Source organism: Mirounga angustirostris, unplaced genomic scaffold (assembly GCF_029215605.1).
Source record: "Mirounga angustirostris isolate CCGP_5_RB_7025 unplaced genomic scaffold, mMirAng1.0.hap1 SCAF_8, whole genome shotgun sequence".
Taxonomy (NCBI): domain Eukaryota; kingdom Metazoa; phylum Chordata; class Mammalia; order Carnivora; family Phocidae; genus Mirounga; species Mirounga angustirostris.
Window position 1 is genome coordinate 104,467,792 of NW_026991716.1, and position 13,755 is coordinate 104,481,546.

At 35.2% G+C, this 13,755-nt stretch overlaps 1 protein-coding gene across 6 annotated transcripts in view; it reads right to left on the minus strand.

Moving 5' to 3' along the window:
- Window positions 1–13,755, minus strand: part of TBC1D32 (TBC1 domain family member 32) — a 201,498-nt gene that overhangs the window by 148,933 nt on the left and 38,810 nt on the right. For all 6 annotated transcript variants that reach the window (XM_064598061.1, XM_064598058.1, XM_064598056.1 and 3 more), the window contains 5 exons: window positions 13,195–13,254; window positions 10,151–10,241; window positions 7,053–7,193; window positions 4,315–4,407; window positions 1,992–2,134 (listed from right to left, as the gene is read on the minus strand). In XM_064598061.1, coding sequence (XP_064454131.1) covers window positions 1,992–2,134; window positions 4,315–4,407; window positions 7,053–7,193; window positions 10,151–10,241; window positions 13,195–13,254 — 528 coding nt within the window. The remainder of the gene's footprint in view (window positions 1–1,991; window positions 2,135–4,314; window positions 4,408–7,052; window positions 7,194–10,150; window positions 10,242–13,194; window positions 13,255–13,755) is intronic.

Sequence of the window (13,755 nt, forward strand, 5' to 3'; positions counted from 1 at the left end):
ATGAGGAAGAAGTCTAGATATACAGCAGTCCTACTCAGCACACGAGCAAGCTTGAAGAAGTGGAGCAAGAGAAAAAAAAAAGGAAAGAAAAGAAAAGAAAGAAAGGGGGCGCCTGGGTGGCTCAGACGGTTAAGTGTAGCCTTCGGCTCGGGTCATGATCCCAGGGTCCTGGGATCAAGCCCCACATGGGGCTCCCTGCTGAGCAGGGAGCCTGCTTCTCCCTCTCCCTCTCCCTGCCGCTCCCCCTGCTTGTACTCTCTCTCTCTCTCTCTCTCTGTGTCAAATAAAAAATAAAAAAATCTTTAAAAAAAAGAAAAGAAAAGAAAGAAAATGAAAAAAAAAACTGACAAACCAAAAACTACTGTTTTGAAAATTGCATTTGATTTGCTCATGGAGTAACTCAAAAAGGTGTTTAGCAGGCATCTAAAGACAACTCTAGAGCTGAAGAGATCTAAACTTAGATGTTAACTATACATCTAATCTTCATGACTGGAGGGAATCACCTAGGAAAAACTCTCTTCTGAGAGAAAAGAGTGAACCAGGTCGTGACTCACTGAAGACAGCAGGGACCTGGTAGGGGAGCCCTCATAGGTGACAGGGAAAGAATGGTTAGAAAGGGAGGGCAAAAAATATATAGGAACTTAGGAAAGCCAGATAAACAATTTTAGAAGTTGTCTACTGTGTTAATAATCAGGTAGATAATAGTCTGAAAGTGGTCACTAGTTATAGGTGTAGGAAGTTACAAGCAACAGCAATCAATGATGTGATGGAGGTAAGATCAAAATGCAGTGTTTTGAAACATGACAGAATAGAGGGAGCCAGGAAACAATGGCAGTCTTCCATAATTAATTGTTAAGATCAGATATTAGGTGGTAGCTAAAGATGTGCATTGGATGATCAAGGGCTTCTCTCATCCCAACTATGAGACAGATTCAGGCATATTTACAGATAAAGGAAAGAAGCCACAAGAAGATAAAAAGTTAAAGATATATGAAAGCAAAGACAAACAACAGTTCTGAAACAAAATCCAAGAGCACATTTCTCAACTCTGGTATGAGGTTCATATTTCATATCACCATTGACATTATGGCATTTTATTACATTAAACTATATTAGGAATTCTATTGGTCCTTCTCTGCTTATCTTCCTAAGGCTAACCATAAAATCAAAATTACAGCCCCTTAATTTCCTAGAATTCCATACTTTGTACCACATTCACATAAATGCTTAATGTTTTCTGAATGAGCAACGAATAATGACTATATCATGGGATGAACAGTTGCCCAGCCCATTGAGGAGTGGGCACAGGAGATGAAAACAGTAAAAACCCTACAAAACACAGACATGGAAAGGCAAAATCTTTAGCCTATTAAGATTTAAGTCATTCCCCCGAAGCTTAAGTCATAGAAATGGACAGATAGCAGTGTTAGTAGTGGTACCAACTCTGCCACCTGTTAAATGTCGGACCTCGAGCAATCCACTTCTTTCAGCCACAGTTGTAAGGATTCAATTACAAAATGCAAAGGAAGGGGCCATACAAACTGTAAAGACATATGAGCATCCCAGTTCTGAACATATGTGTAAGTTTTTTTTTTTTCTAAAAAACTAGTTCTTCACATAAAACAGAGCTGACTCTTCAGCAAAACAATGTAAAGGCTATAAAATTACTGTTAAAACAAATAATAAAATTCACAAGATTAGATTTGCCAAGACAAATACCTTAATAACCTCCCTCAATCCTTATACCTAAGCCTGACTAGAAAAGAAAATTATGTTATATGTATTTTCCCCCTACACTGTCAATAACAAATAAATCAACTGACTACATAAACTATGATTTAACATTAAATAAAAATCTAGGGTCAGCATAAAATACATTCATATGTGGAAAGATATTCTAATAAATATTTCAAATACGTCAAATTTAAAAATAAAGTCCCACTGAATATTCCCAATACCCAATTAAAAGACTCTCTTTAGTAAATACCAACCTTAGCTCCTTTCATTAAATTATGAATAGGCTGAAGAAGTGCCTCAATCACAGTGTTATTATATAAGCATTCGATTGCACATTCTTTTTGATCACAGAGTATCCGAAGAACTTCAGTCACCATACTTGCAGGAGAGTAATTATCTGATAAACAAGTACTTTTAGATATTAAAATTTTAAACATTAAGAACTTAATATATCTTATTTATGACTTAGCCATTGCTGTTCTAAAAAGATCAACATCAAAGTTAAATAGTTTAAAAAAAAAAAATCACACAACGCAATGCCCAAAGGATGAGGTATTGTCAAGTCATAACCTGAAACCTAAGGGGTGATCAATTAAGCTCAATATATCAAGTTAATTTTTCAAAAGTAAATGACAAATCTGAATGCTGAGAAACAACAGAAGATCATTCACTGTTTGACATTAAGTCACTGCTAACAGTGCAGATGTGATTTGAAGCAAATGTACAACTCTTCTCCTCCCAGCAAACACTTGTATTCACTTTTTCTTTTTTCTTAAAATATGTTTCTGGGGCACCTAGGTGGCTCAGTCAATTAGGCATCTGACTCTTGATTTCAGCTCAGGTCATGATCTCGGGATCACGAGACAGAGCCCCACTTCGGGCTCCAAGCTCAATGGTGAGTCTGCTTGAGATTCTCTCTCTCCCTCTCCCTGTGCCCCTCACCCCCCAGTCGCACAGGCACTCTCTCTCTCAAATAAATAAATAAATCTTTAAAAAGAAAAAAAATATATGTATTCAAGTGTCCAGCCTAGTAGAAAATGAAAGTAAAACAAAATGATGGCTAAAAGGGCAGAAAAGGTAAAACCTCCTTTAAGACTAACACACCACTACTCGTATCACCATAAAACTGGTGAAATGAATGAGGATTGTAAAAACTTTCTTTTAAAATATACACAGGAAAACACAAATACAAATAAATGTAACACAGGGAATAGTCACTAAAGTAAGTGTGATATTTTTGGTTTCATAAATCAATATATTTTCAGGTTATATTACCTAATATACTCACAAAATAGTGTTCTACAAGAATGTAAGGAACCAAAAGTTAGCAGCTTAGGTTGTAATACTAAATAATACTAAAGGTAACACCAAAATTCTTAATTTAGGTTACAATATTCTATACTCCATGAACACACTAAGACTTCAAGTCAATACTTGACAAAAAGAAAATGGAGAAGAAAAGTTTAGTGATTTTTTTCCAACCAGTTCCAGAACCTGTTTGCAATGAGAGATACTACTGATGAGCATATGGCCATTCATTCATTCATCCATTCTTTTATCTATTTTTGAGTGCCTACTATGTGCCAGACACTGTGCTAGGCACTGTAACTAAGACACAAAAAAAATCAAAAAACAGGCCACTAGATGGTAAACCAAGACACTGGCAAATAATTATAAGAAGGAACATTTTTAACAAAGGAAGCACTGTATGTTATAGGAACATATCACAGGAGGACATAAGCTACATGTTTATACATAGAAATGCTGTAAAGGCAGAAAGAAATTTGAGAGCCATTGTTAAGACTAATAAGCTGTTATAATTACATAAATAAAACATACTGATTGATAGGTGCATATAGCATTAATATATGTGGCCCAAACTATCTTTTTTTCTTTGATTCACTTGAATTCTTCTCAGAATTTTGCCAGCATCTCTACAGTAATTTCCAGGTTTAGAACACTGTGAGCCTATAGATTATGGGAGTGTTTTGTTATTAAAGTGTTTTACTTTGTAAACTTTCATTGATAGTCAAAGGAAAAAGTATAAGTTATCTTTTAAATGTAAATATTGTAAACCACTTTTTTATAAGCCAGTCAACATTTAGCCAGACTAAAAGTTATTATATTCAAAAACATGAAGTTTTTGCTTTTGCTTTATTCTTTCATAAGAGAAGATCTGAAGTTTTAGATGTGAGCTAAAACAAGCAGGCTGATCAAAACATCAGGCAAGTATAAAGCATAGAAAACAGCAAGAAAGAACACATTAGTACCTATCAATCAAATTTCCCTTAGTAGCATTTCTTAAGAACATCCTGATCTTAAGAACAACATTAAAATTCTCAGAAAAATCAATTCTACATAAAAAGGTAGAAAATTAGGAACATCTTAAAACATCAATGAATAAAATTAAATTTCATGGTTTACTTCCAGGACCAACGTAATTTGTTATGAATAATACTGCATCTTAGGAAACCTCTTTACCAAAACTAGGTCAGTCACTCAAAAAGTCTACACAATGGAATATTAAGTATTTTTAGATGTTTTCTATTACACTATTTAAAATAGAAGCAGAATTACCTAAATGTGCAGCTGATGTCATCTTTGGACAAGTCGGTGAGTAATAGATAAGTTGGGTAAACAGAACCAGAAGATCTGTAAGGGATACTAAATCTTTGAAAAGGAAAAAAGAAAAAGATTATTTTCTAGTATACACTTACAACTTAGAAAAATTTAACTGAGCTTCCCATCCTCCTAAGTTTTCAGAGACTGTGGTAAAATTAGGAGAAGGGAGCTGGAACCCCGGACAGAAGGCCCCAGGAAAACAAATTAGACATGGGAAGTTAAAAGGTGGCAAGGACAGTAACACAGCAGGTCCTATGTGCAGGTGCAGTTTTACCACTTATGGTGGACCCGTCACTTCATATAAACCTACAGCAGGAAGATCTTGGAATCTCATTAGAACCATGAGTTTTTTAGGAACGATAAAATTCAGCTTCATATGTTGTTCCAGCCAACTTATCTATATAGAACTGTAGAAAAGGTATCAAACTTTTTCGAGGAAATATTTTGGGCTCAGTGGCCAAACTGTTTCTGTTACAAATACTCAATTATGATGTTGTAAAGTAGCCATAGACAATTTGCAAATGGACAAGTACAGTGGTCTTCCAATAAGATTTTACATACACCAAAATTTTAATTTTATTCCACATGTCACAAAATAGTCATAATTTTTTCTAGTAATCAGCTCACAAGCCATACAAAACAGTACCAGATTTGGCCCATGGGCTGTAATTTACCAACCCCTGCTGCAGACTATTTTCATCAAGATTCTGGTGAAAATGCAGGTAAAACTTAGAGGTAACTGTTGACTTACGCTAATATCGTAGAACAAAGCTCTCAAAACTGAGTTTTGAGATGACCTATGACATTCGTCAGGCCAAAAGGTCGATGTTAAAAGTCAACATAAAGTGCTAAATTACAGATGATAGACATATAAAATTCAGTTCAATACTTGCAGTAACATTACAAGCATTTATTAATCTTTCTATTTCTGTAAAGTTCAACAATATCCTATAAAATGGCAGCTCTTTTCTTGAAAGTCCATTCTCTAAGTGCTCATTATGCCTAGAATTACATGACCACAGGATATATCAGTACATAATACAGTTTTTGTTGAGGAGCTCACAACCAGCGTAACTGAGGAGAAAACCTTAAGTAAAACAACTAGGGAACGGTACAAAAGTATTCAAAATGAAGATACTCCATAATAGGATTGGCAAACTATAGCAATTATGGTCTAATTTTGTAAGGCTCGTAAGCTAAAAATGTTTTGTTTTGTTTTACACTTTTAAAGGTGTACATGGGGCACCTGGGTGGCTCAGTCAGTTAAGCATCTGCCTTCGGCTCAGGCCATGATCCAGGGATCCTGGGATCTAGCCCCGCATCGGGCTTCCTGCTCAGTGGGGAGCCTGCTTCTCTCTCTGCCTGTTGCTCCCCCTGCTTGTGTCCCTCTCTCCCCCTCTCTCTCTCTCTCTGACAAATAAATACATAAATAAATCTTTAAAAATAAATAAATAAATAAAGGTGTATAAACTGTGTCAAGGGTCTCCCAAACCATACCCAGATTCAATGGTTCAGTAGGAGGACTCAACATACAGTTGTGCTCCCAGCTATGGTATTTCACAACAAAAGATACAAAGCAAAAGTGTATGAGGTGAAGTCCAGGTGCAAACGTCCAAGGGTCCTCTTCCAGTGGAGTCACACAAAATATACTTAATTCTTCCAGCAACAAGCTGTGACAACACACGTAAAATGTTGGCTACCAAGAAGCTCCTTAGAGATTCAGTGCCCAAGCTTTTTACTGGGGGCTGATGATGTAAGCACACTCTACTTAGCACATACCAGGATTCCAGACTCCCAGAAGGAAAGCAAGTATTCAGTATAAACTACATTGTGCGTATAGACAGTTTAGGTAGGCACAGTGAACCACTCTTATCGGTTCTGGGAAGAGTGAGAAATCCAAGTTCCCAGATGCCAGCTAGTGCAACCTTGCAAGCAGGCTTTCCTAAGGATAGCAGTCTCAGGCCTGCTGTGATAACTCTTTTGCACACATGAGCACATGAATACACAAATACACAGGATATGCAACAGAGACAGTATGTAGCCCACAAAACCAAAAATATTTACTATCAGACACATTACAGAAAAAGTTTGCTGGTCGCTAGACTATAGTCCTATATAGACTTAAAGTTTTAAGGGAGGCAAAAAAGTAATAGCATGTGCTGAAGTTTGATGGGGAGAACTTTAAAAATAGGACTTAGGGTAACATAGTAATGTATCAAATGGTACAGGGCTTTGCAGTTTATAAAACAGCGTTCTGAAACCACATCTCTAATCATCACAAAAACTGTGTGAGCTCAGTATCACTGATATTATTCCATCTTTGTAGATTAAAAAAACAAGCAATGGTTAAGTGAGTTGCCCAAAGGTCATAACCAGTTTATAAGGGAACTAGAATTTAAACAAGGTCTTCTAGTTCTGAATCCAGATCTGGATCGTTCAGTATGTCTAGGATTTTGAAAGACAGGGAGAAATAAGGAAAGCATTAAAGGCTGGATGAAAAAACTAGAATGTAGGGGAAAAGCACATACTGATAAGAGCAAATGTAATACTTCAAGGTATACAAGCCATCAGTAGATTAAAAGGTATGTCACTAAGTATCCTAGAAGAGACCATGCAAAATCTCCAAAGTTTAGTAATTCATAGCACATTAACCTTACCAAGCTGACATATTCGTTTCTCCTAATTGTACTTACCTTTTCTATTCTTCAGCTTTATGGGAAATAGCCGTCTGCCTTGTGTATAGATTAATAACCTTCCTAAAAGGCACAGTGAGTGAATGAAATAAATATATTGTAATTCTTGTCCTGAGTAGTAGAAGGTTTTCTGTTTGTTCCCTTAAAAGAGAAGCAAACAAATATTTATTTTAATGCTATTATATTTTAGATAGTACCTATCTTCATTCCCTTCCAAACATTAAATAAGGTTGCAGTCTATAATGAAGACTCTGTTGGTGTTAAAAAAAAAAAAAAAAAAGTTAATTATCTTTCTTAAGATTCTATAACACCTAAATCTCTGAGGAAAAGCATTCATCACAAAATTTAAGCTCAGGGAAGTGTAAGATGCATACAGTATTCCTTCTAAATCAGCATAAGATTGTCAGAATTATCATTTGTTATCAAGAGGAACTTCAAGAATAAGTTAAGGGAGGAAGTCAATAGAAAATATTACTGTTTAATTCTACGAATTAAAAGTCAATACTATAAAAGATTGTATTTATAACCATGTTAGCAAATGAAATTAGAATCTGTAAAATATATACACCTAATACATATCATTCATCCATATATTCAAGATCTACTGAGTACCTGTTTGATATAAGACCATGAATTATTTGCTGGTGTCAAAAACCAGTAAGAAGCATGAAACTGGGCTTCCAATTTCATGGCAGTCTGGCATGACCAGAATTTGAGGGTCAGGGGCAGATAACAGAGGACTAAGCTACAAAAGGAATATGGATTTTATTATAGAGGTGATTGAAATGATATTGAAGTGTTATGAGCATGAAAGTAATCAAATATGCATGTAAAAAACTAACCCTGATGGTAGCATAAAAGGTAGATGGAAGAAGGTAAAGGTATGAAATCAGACTAAAAAAAAATCATGAGCAAAAGCATCAGCAACAAGAATGGAGAAGAGAAGACAGATAAATCTTGAAGAAAATTAAGTCAATAGGCCTTAGACATGGGGACTGTGAAAGAATAAGAAAATTCTCGAGTTCCTACCTCAACATCTGTATACATAGTGAATTTAAGTAATTCTAAAGGAGAAAGGAGGGAGAAACCACTCTAGATACAGAATAAAGTGATTTCAGTCTTTGATATTTTAATATTAAAGTGCCCATGGAGCACCCGGATAGATATTCTAAGTATGATAAGGGTATATGGATCTGGAATTCAGTAAAGTGGCAGACTTAAATATTTCAGAGTCACCATACCCATATATAGTTTTTGAAACCATGAAAGTAAATGGGCTCCCGCAGAGAGAACAGGTAGACTAAGGTGAGAAAAAAGGGCAACACCCTTGTGAATACACACATACAAAGAAAAGAGCCTTTCCAGTGAAATGAGGATTCCTCATGAGAATGAGGAATTCCAAGAAAGAATGGTACCAAGAAGAAGAAAGGGTCAACAGAGGCAAAGGCTATAAAATTAGGACAAGAAAGAGGGAAAATGGATAAAGGGAAGATATGGAGCACTAGAAATTGCCTCATTTCCATTGTTGAAAAGTGAACAGGAGGTAAAGAAATGGGCTCTGGGCGTATTTAGGATACTTAAAAGAGTATTCTCTGCAGGGAAGCTTCTCTGCAGGAGGTTTGGATAATGCAGGGCAAGTACCAACAGAAAGAGAGACACAGTAAGAAGTGAAGCAATGTCCCAGTTCTAAAACATGGAAACAAAACCCAAAGAACACCAGAGGGGAACAGAATCAAGAACAAAAAATCAATCTGGAAAAGAATACCTATTCACTGCAGTCCAAAGAAAAGGGATATTGATAAGGGCTTATAAACATGCATTTGTATGCTCAGAAGCAGGACGTTTGGGGAATTCATATCTGCCAAGTTCTACTTTTCTTAGTGTAGCAGGATGCAAAGTCTCCTCTTGAAAGAAAAGTGAGCCAGGGTAAAGCAGGGCCCTTGATAAGACTGGTAAAAGCTTGCAATAGCTATTGTGGACACTGAAGAAAAAATACCTAAGAGGATGCAACACAGTTGCTATGGTTAGAAAAGCAGTATGCCCACTGAATGCATAACAAATGCTCTCTGCTCAATTTCCTGAAGACCAGAGAGGATGGAAGACTGAGTTGATCTAAAGACAAGAAACTGCAGACAGGAAACTCTGAAATGAAAGAGAAAGAGCAAGGATTTTGAAAGAAATGGCTAAAAAAAAAAAAGCATGAAGCACCCCAGGTCTTCACTAGATAGGGAAGAGAGCAAAGCCATGATGTCCTAGTAGAATGGTAGGGGGAGGAAAAAAATCACTAGATACAACATTTTAATATCAAGAAATTTTAAAAATCCATAAATTTATAAATGAGGTAAGTTTATATAAACTTATCCTTTTCCTCCTCTTGAATAAATTCTGGCTTCTATACTTCCCCCTTTACTACAAAACACTAGCTTTTGAAACCCACTAATTACTGGTCTTTGACCATTTTTCTTGCTTGAATTAGATAAAGAATTTACCCAAGGATAAAAAAAAAATAAGATCTTCATATTCTCAGAGAACGTACTATTTGCTTAGAGAAGTGATAAAAGAGAAGGAAAAAAGATTAACAAAAGTGTATAGACATTGGTACGTAGCAGAATCTGACTATAAGAGAAGATCCACTTTACTTATTCCTGAGATTCAATAGAGTAATTAAGGCCAGATTATGAAACATCTAGGGTATTTTAGCTCAGAAAGAGGATAAGCAGACAGGAATCAAAGGGTGGGGTATCCAGTAATAAAACAGTATTTTACAGAAATGTTCTCCTCCTAAAACGCATAAAGGTCAATTAAATGACTAATATACCAGAGGAAAGAATGAACAGTATCTTATCTCAATATAACAGACTAGGACATATACTCTAGTATAAATTGAAGAACTACATATGTAACAATCCATATGATAATGCATTAATTTCAAATGTACAGCTGTTATTAAAGTCATCATCATGCTGTGTCTTTTAAATTTGTGAAAATATTTTACATTAGCAGAAGTGATCTAATTTACCATGCTACTGACCATTAAAAACTAAGTTACTAAAAGGTATCATCTTTAAAAGTATGTAACAGAGGAAAACAATACTTACCACAATGCTTTGAATGACCCAAAATCTCATCGGCTTTCATGGCTTCACACAACTCAAAGTACTGAACACACTGCTGAACTGCTGTAGTTATCTAATAAAATAATAACTTATTAATTCTAGAAATTTACAGCCCCCAAGTTCAAGCAGTAAAAAAAAAAAAAAAAAAGTTAATTAAGGTTCTAAAAATATGCTGGAAAAATTATTTAAGAAAAATATTTAAAATAATATTTTTCCAGGCCACTGAAGCTCAGCCTCCCCAATTATATTTTAACAATGGCATCATTCATACTTGTGGACCAACAATATTGCTATAATGTCAGTGTCAATGGACAAAAATAGATACATACTTCACACTTTACAGTGAAAGATGCAAAAATTCTGTGACCATGACTTTAAGAACTCTCTTGCCAATATCCCCAGTTCCCTTGCCTTAGAGTCTTTTCTTCCTATCTAGCCAGCAGAATATGAACTAGATCAGCTTTCTATTCCCTATGGAGAACTCCTTTATATATTCAGTAGATGCAAATATCAAAAGATGTGTGTGTGTGTATGTGTGTGTGTGTGTAAATTTTAAAGTATACGTGGCCCAACTTTTGAAAAGAAACATTGGGAAAAATGAATATAAACTCTATTCCTACTTTTCAGAATTGAAGATCAGATTTTGTGCATGTACAGTGGGAACTTTAAGACCATTCCATGCATTTGTCTTTTGCTTTGTTAGAGCTCCTTACATAAAGGCTTTAATCATGGCAGTGGGTTTGGCACGATGACCTGCTAAAGCATTTCTTCTAGCTTCTCCATAGTCTCATAGCATTTTCTGCAACTGAGGAATGTCTGCATTGTCCAGCAGAGTGGCCACTAGTTATATGTGGCTACTGAAAACTTGAAATGTAATTAGGGAAACTGAGGGAACTGGGTATTTTTAATTTTCCTTAATTATAATTTAAAACTAATACATGGTTAGTGGCTACTCTGTGCAATTCTATTACATTTATGACATTTATGAAATTTTAAGTAGGTAGCATTAGGCAACACAATTTATGTGCTTGCTGTCAATTTTTTTAAGATTTTATTTATTTATTTTATTTATTTATTTGAGAGAAAGAAAGCGTGTATACAAGCATGGGGGGGAGGGGCAGAGGGAGAAGCAAACTCCCTGCTGAGCAGGGAGCCTAATATAGGGCTCCATTCCCAGGATCCTAGGATCATGACCTGAGCGGAAGGCAGATGCTAACTGAGTGAGCTACCCAGGCACCCCCGTGCTGTCTATTTTTAAGAACTGAGAAAGCTGAGAGCTTTATTTCCATAGCATTGTAAAGTCATGAACTAGTTGAAAAGCATTTTGGCTATCAGCATAAGTATTTAACTTTTTATTTAAACAACTTCATTCTTTGCCCAATCTACCCTTAAGGGAAGGACTTCTGAAATGGCTTTATGTAGTGTATTTCCTTTTTTTGCCCTCGCAAAGTCATTTAAAAAAAATATTGACAGCTAAAATTTAAGTTTTCTCTTGGTTTTTCACATACCCTGTTTTTTTAACTTCCTTCCCCTGCCCTTCCTCCATGTTAGGAGTTAGCAAGTAAGTGTACCTGAGTTGCCATCCATCCTCTATTATTATGAACTCACTCATATTTTGTAAGTTTAGGAAAGCTTTTTAAGAGAAAATAAGGTTTAAGTTGAAATCTCATGCAAGTTTGACCCATTATGTACAGGATGTATTTGATATAAAGTTCTTTATAATAAAGTAACTATTTTCAGACTAAAAACTGATTATAGTATAATTAACTCTTAAAAATTTGTTCCTTATTTAAAAAGTTAATCTATCAGAAACATTTGCAAAACTTCCACCCAGGCTCCTGTGATAGCAACAGTAAATTATTTGTATGACAGACCATGGGGAGGGCGAATCACTGGGGTTTCTCCCCCCTTCCTCTATTCTGACAGGATCAGTCTATATTCATATGGCAAAAATCTTCATTTAAAATAGGAATGGGAGGGAAATGAGATGTGGAAAGACTATTTCAATTCATTAAAAATTCTTAAACACTACTTTTTTAGGATTTATCTGAGAGAGAGAGAGATAAAAGGAAAGAGAGCAGCCCCGCAAGTAGGGGGAGGGGCAGAGGGAGAGAGTGAGAATCTCCAGCAGACTCCCTGCTGAGCCTGGAGCCTCCCTCTGTTGGAGAGCACGACCTGAGCCAAAATCAAGAGTCAGTCACTTAATGGACTGAGCCACTCAGGCACCCCAAACACTTACTACTTCTACTAATAAATCCTCACTCTATTCTTCAACATTCCTCTCTTCTCCTTTCTGAAACTCAATGTTCTTGATTCTCAAACACAGAAAAATTATTGTTCTTTCATTTATGCTCTACTGCACTCAGAGAGTTCACAACTCTAGGAATATTTCACTTGCCCTTTTAAACTCAAGATTCTAACTACAGAAATAATACTTATTTCAAAGTCATATGAGAACTTTTAAAAATATTTTAATAAAGTTCACATTTTATGTTTGTCAATTGTTATTAGATTTGATTGCTTTTCAATTCCTTTCAATGCCTGTACATACTATTCTACCAATAGCAATAAATGTAGAAAATTTTGCTAATGTATTTTACAGTATTAGTTTATATTTGGTGTAACTTGAATTAATTTTGTAAATACAAAAGCATTTAACATTCTGCATTTTTCATACAACCTTCAGTCAAAAGCTTGGGTATATTTTACAGAACTAACTCCCCTACAAATACCCAACCTGAATTAAGTTATAATACTTAAAAATAGGGCTTATCTCAAACTAGCTTGTTAAGCATCTCAATTTACTCTGTAATTATGGATTTCCTAATTGTTATCCTGACTATAATTTAAGTCTCTACTTATATCCTTTTATATTTCACAGAACGGTAGTTTTAAAAAGATCACATAAAAGGGGGATTGTTTCATCAACCAAGATTAATTATCACTCAACTTTGCACATTCAACTTATTACACTGTATATGTTTTTGTGATATTATTTCTCAAAATAAGGACAGAAATAGACTTACCAGAGATTTATATTTCTTTTCTAGAAGTCTTAGTACTGCAGTTCTGCTATAATATGCATGCTAAAATTAGGAGAAAATGATATTTAATATTCAAGCTATACCAAAGCCTATTTTTCCTGCATCATTTCCAATAACATAAATTACCAACAAGTTTTAAATTATTGTAATCAGTACAAAACAGGTTTTTCTATGTACGATGGATTATGAGCATAGCAATCACAAGAATGCAAATGATAAGAAAAAACTACGGATCATTTATTAACAGACCAGTAGAAAAAATATTCGATCCCTCAAATGCAACCAGTTTCTGTGCTAAGTTATTTTAAAACCATTATCAACACACATATCTGAAGGAAAGATACAAAAGTGGGGGAGGAGAAGATCACAACCCTCACAATGAAGAGGATATTCTACTGTCTACATATGCAGAAGTTTGCCAAGCATGAAATGTTCTGAAAGAACAGTATCTTAATCATTTTCTGCCAATCACATATTTTAAGTGATTTGAAGTGCCAAAAAATAATTCTCTCCTTAGAGCTAAATATAGTAGGATTAAAACGT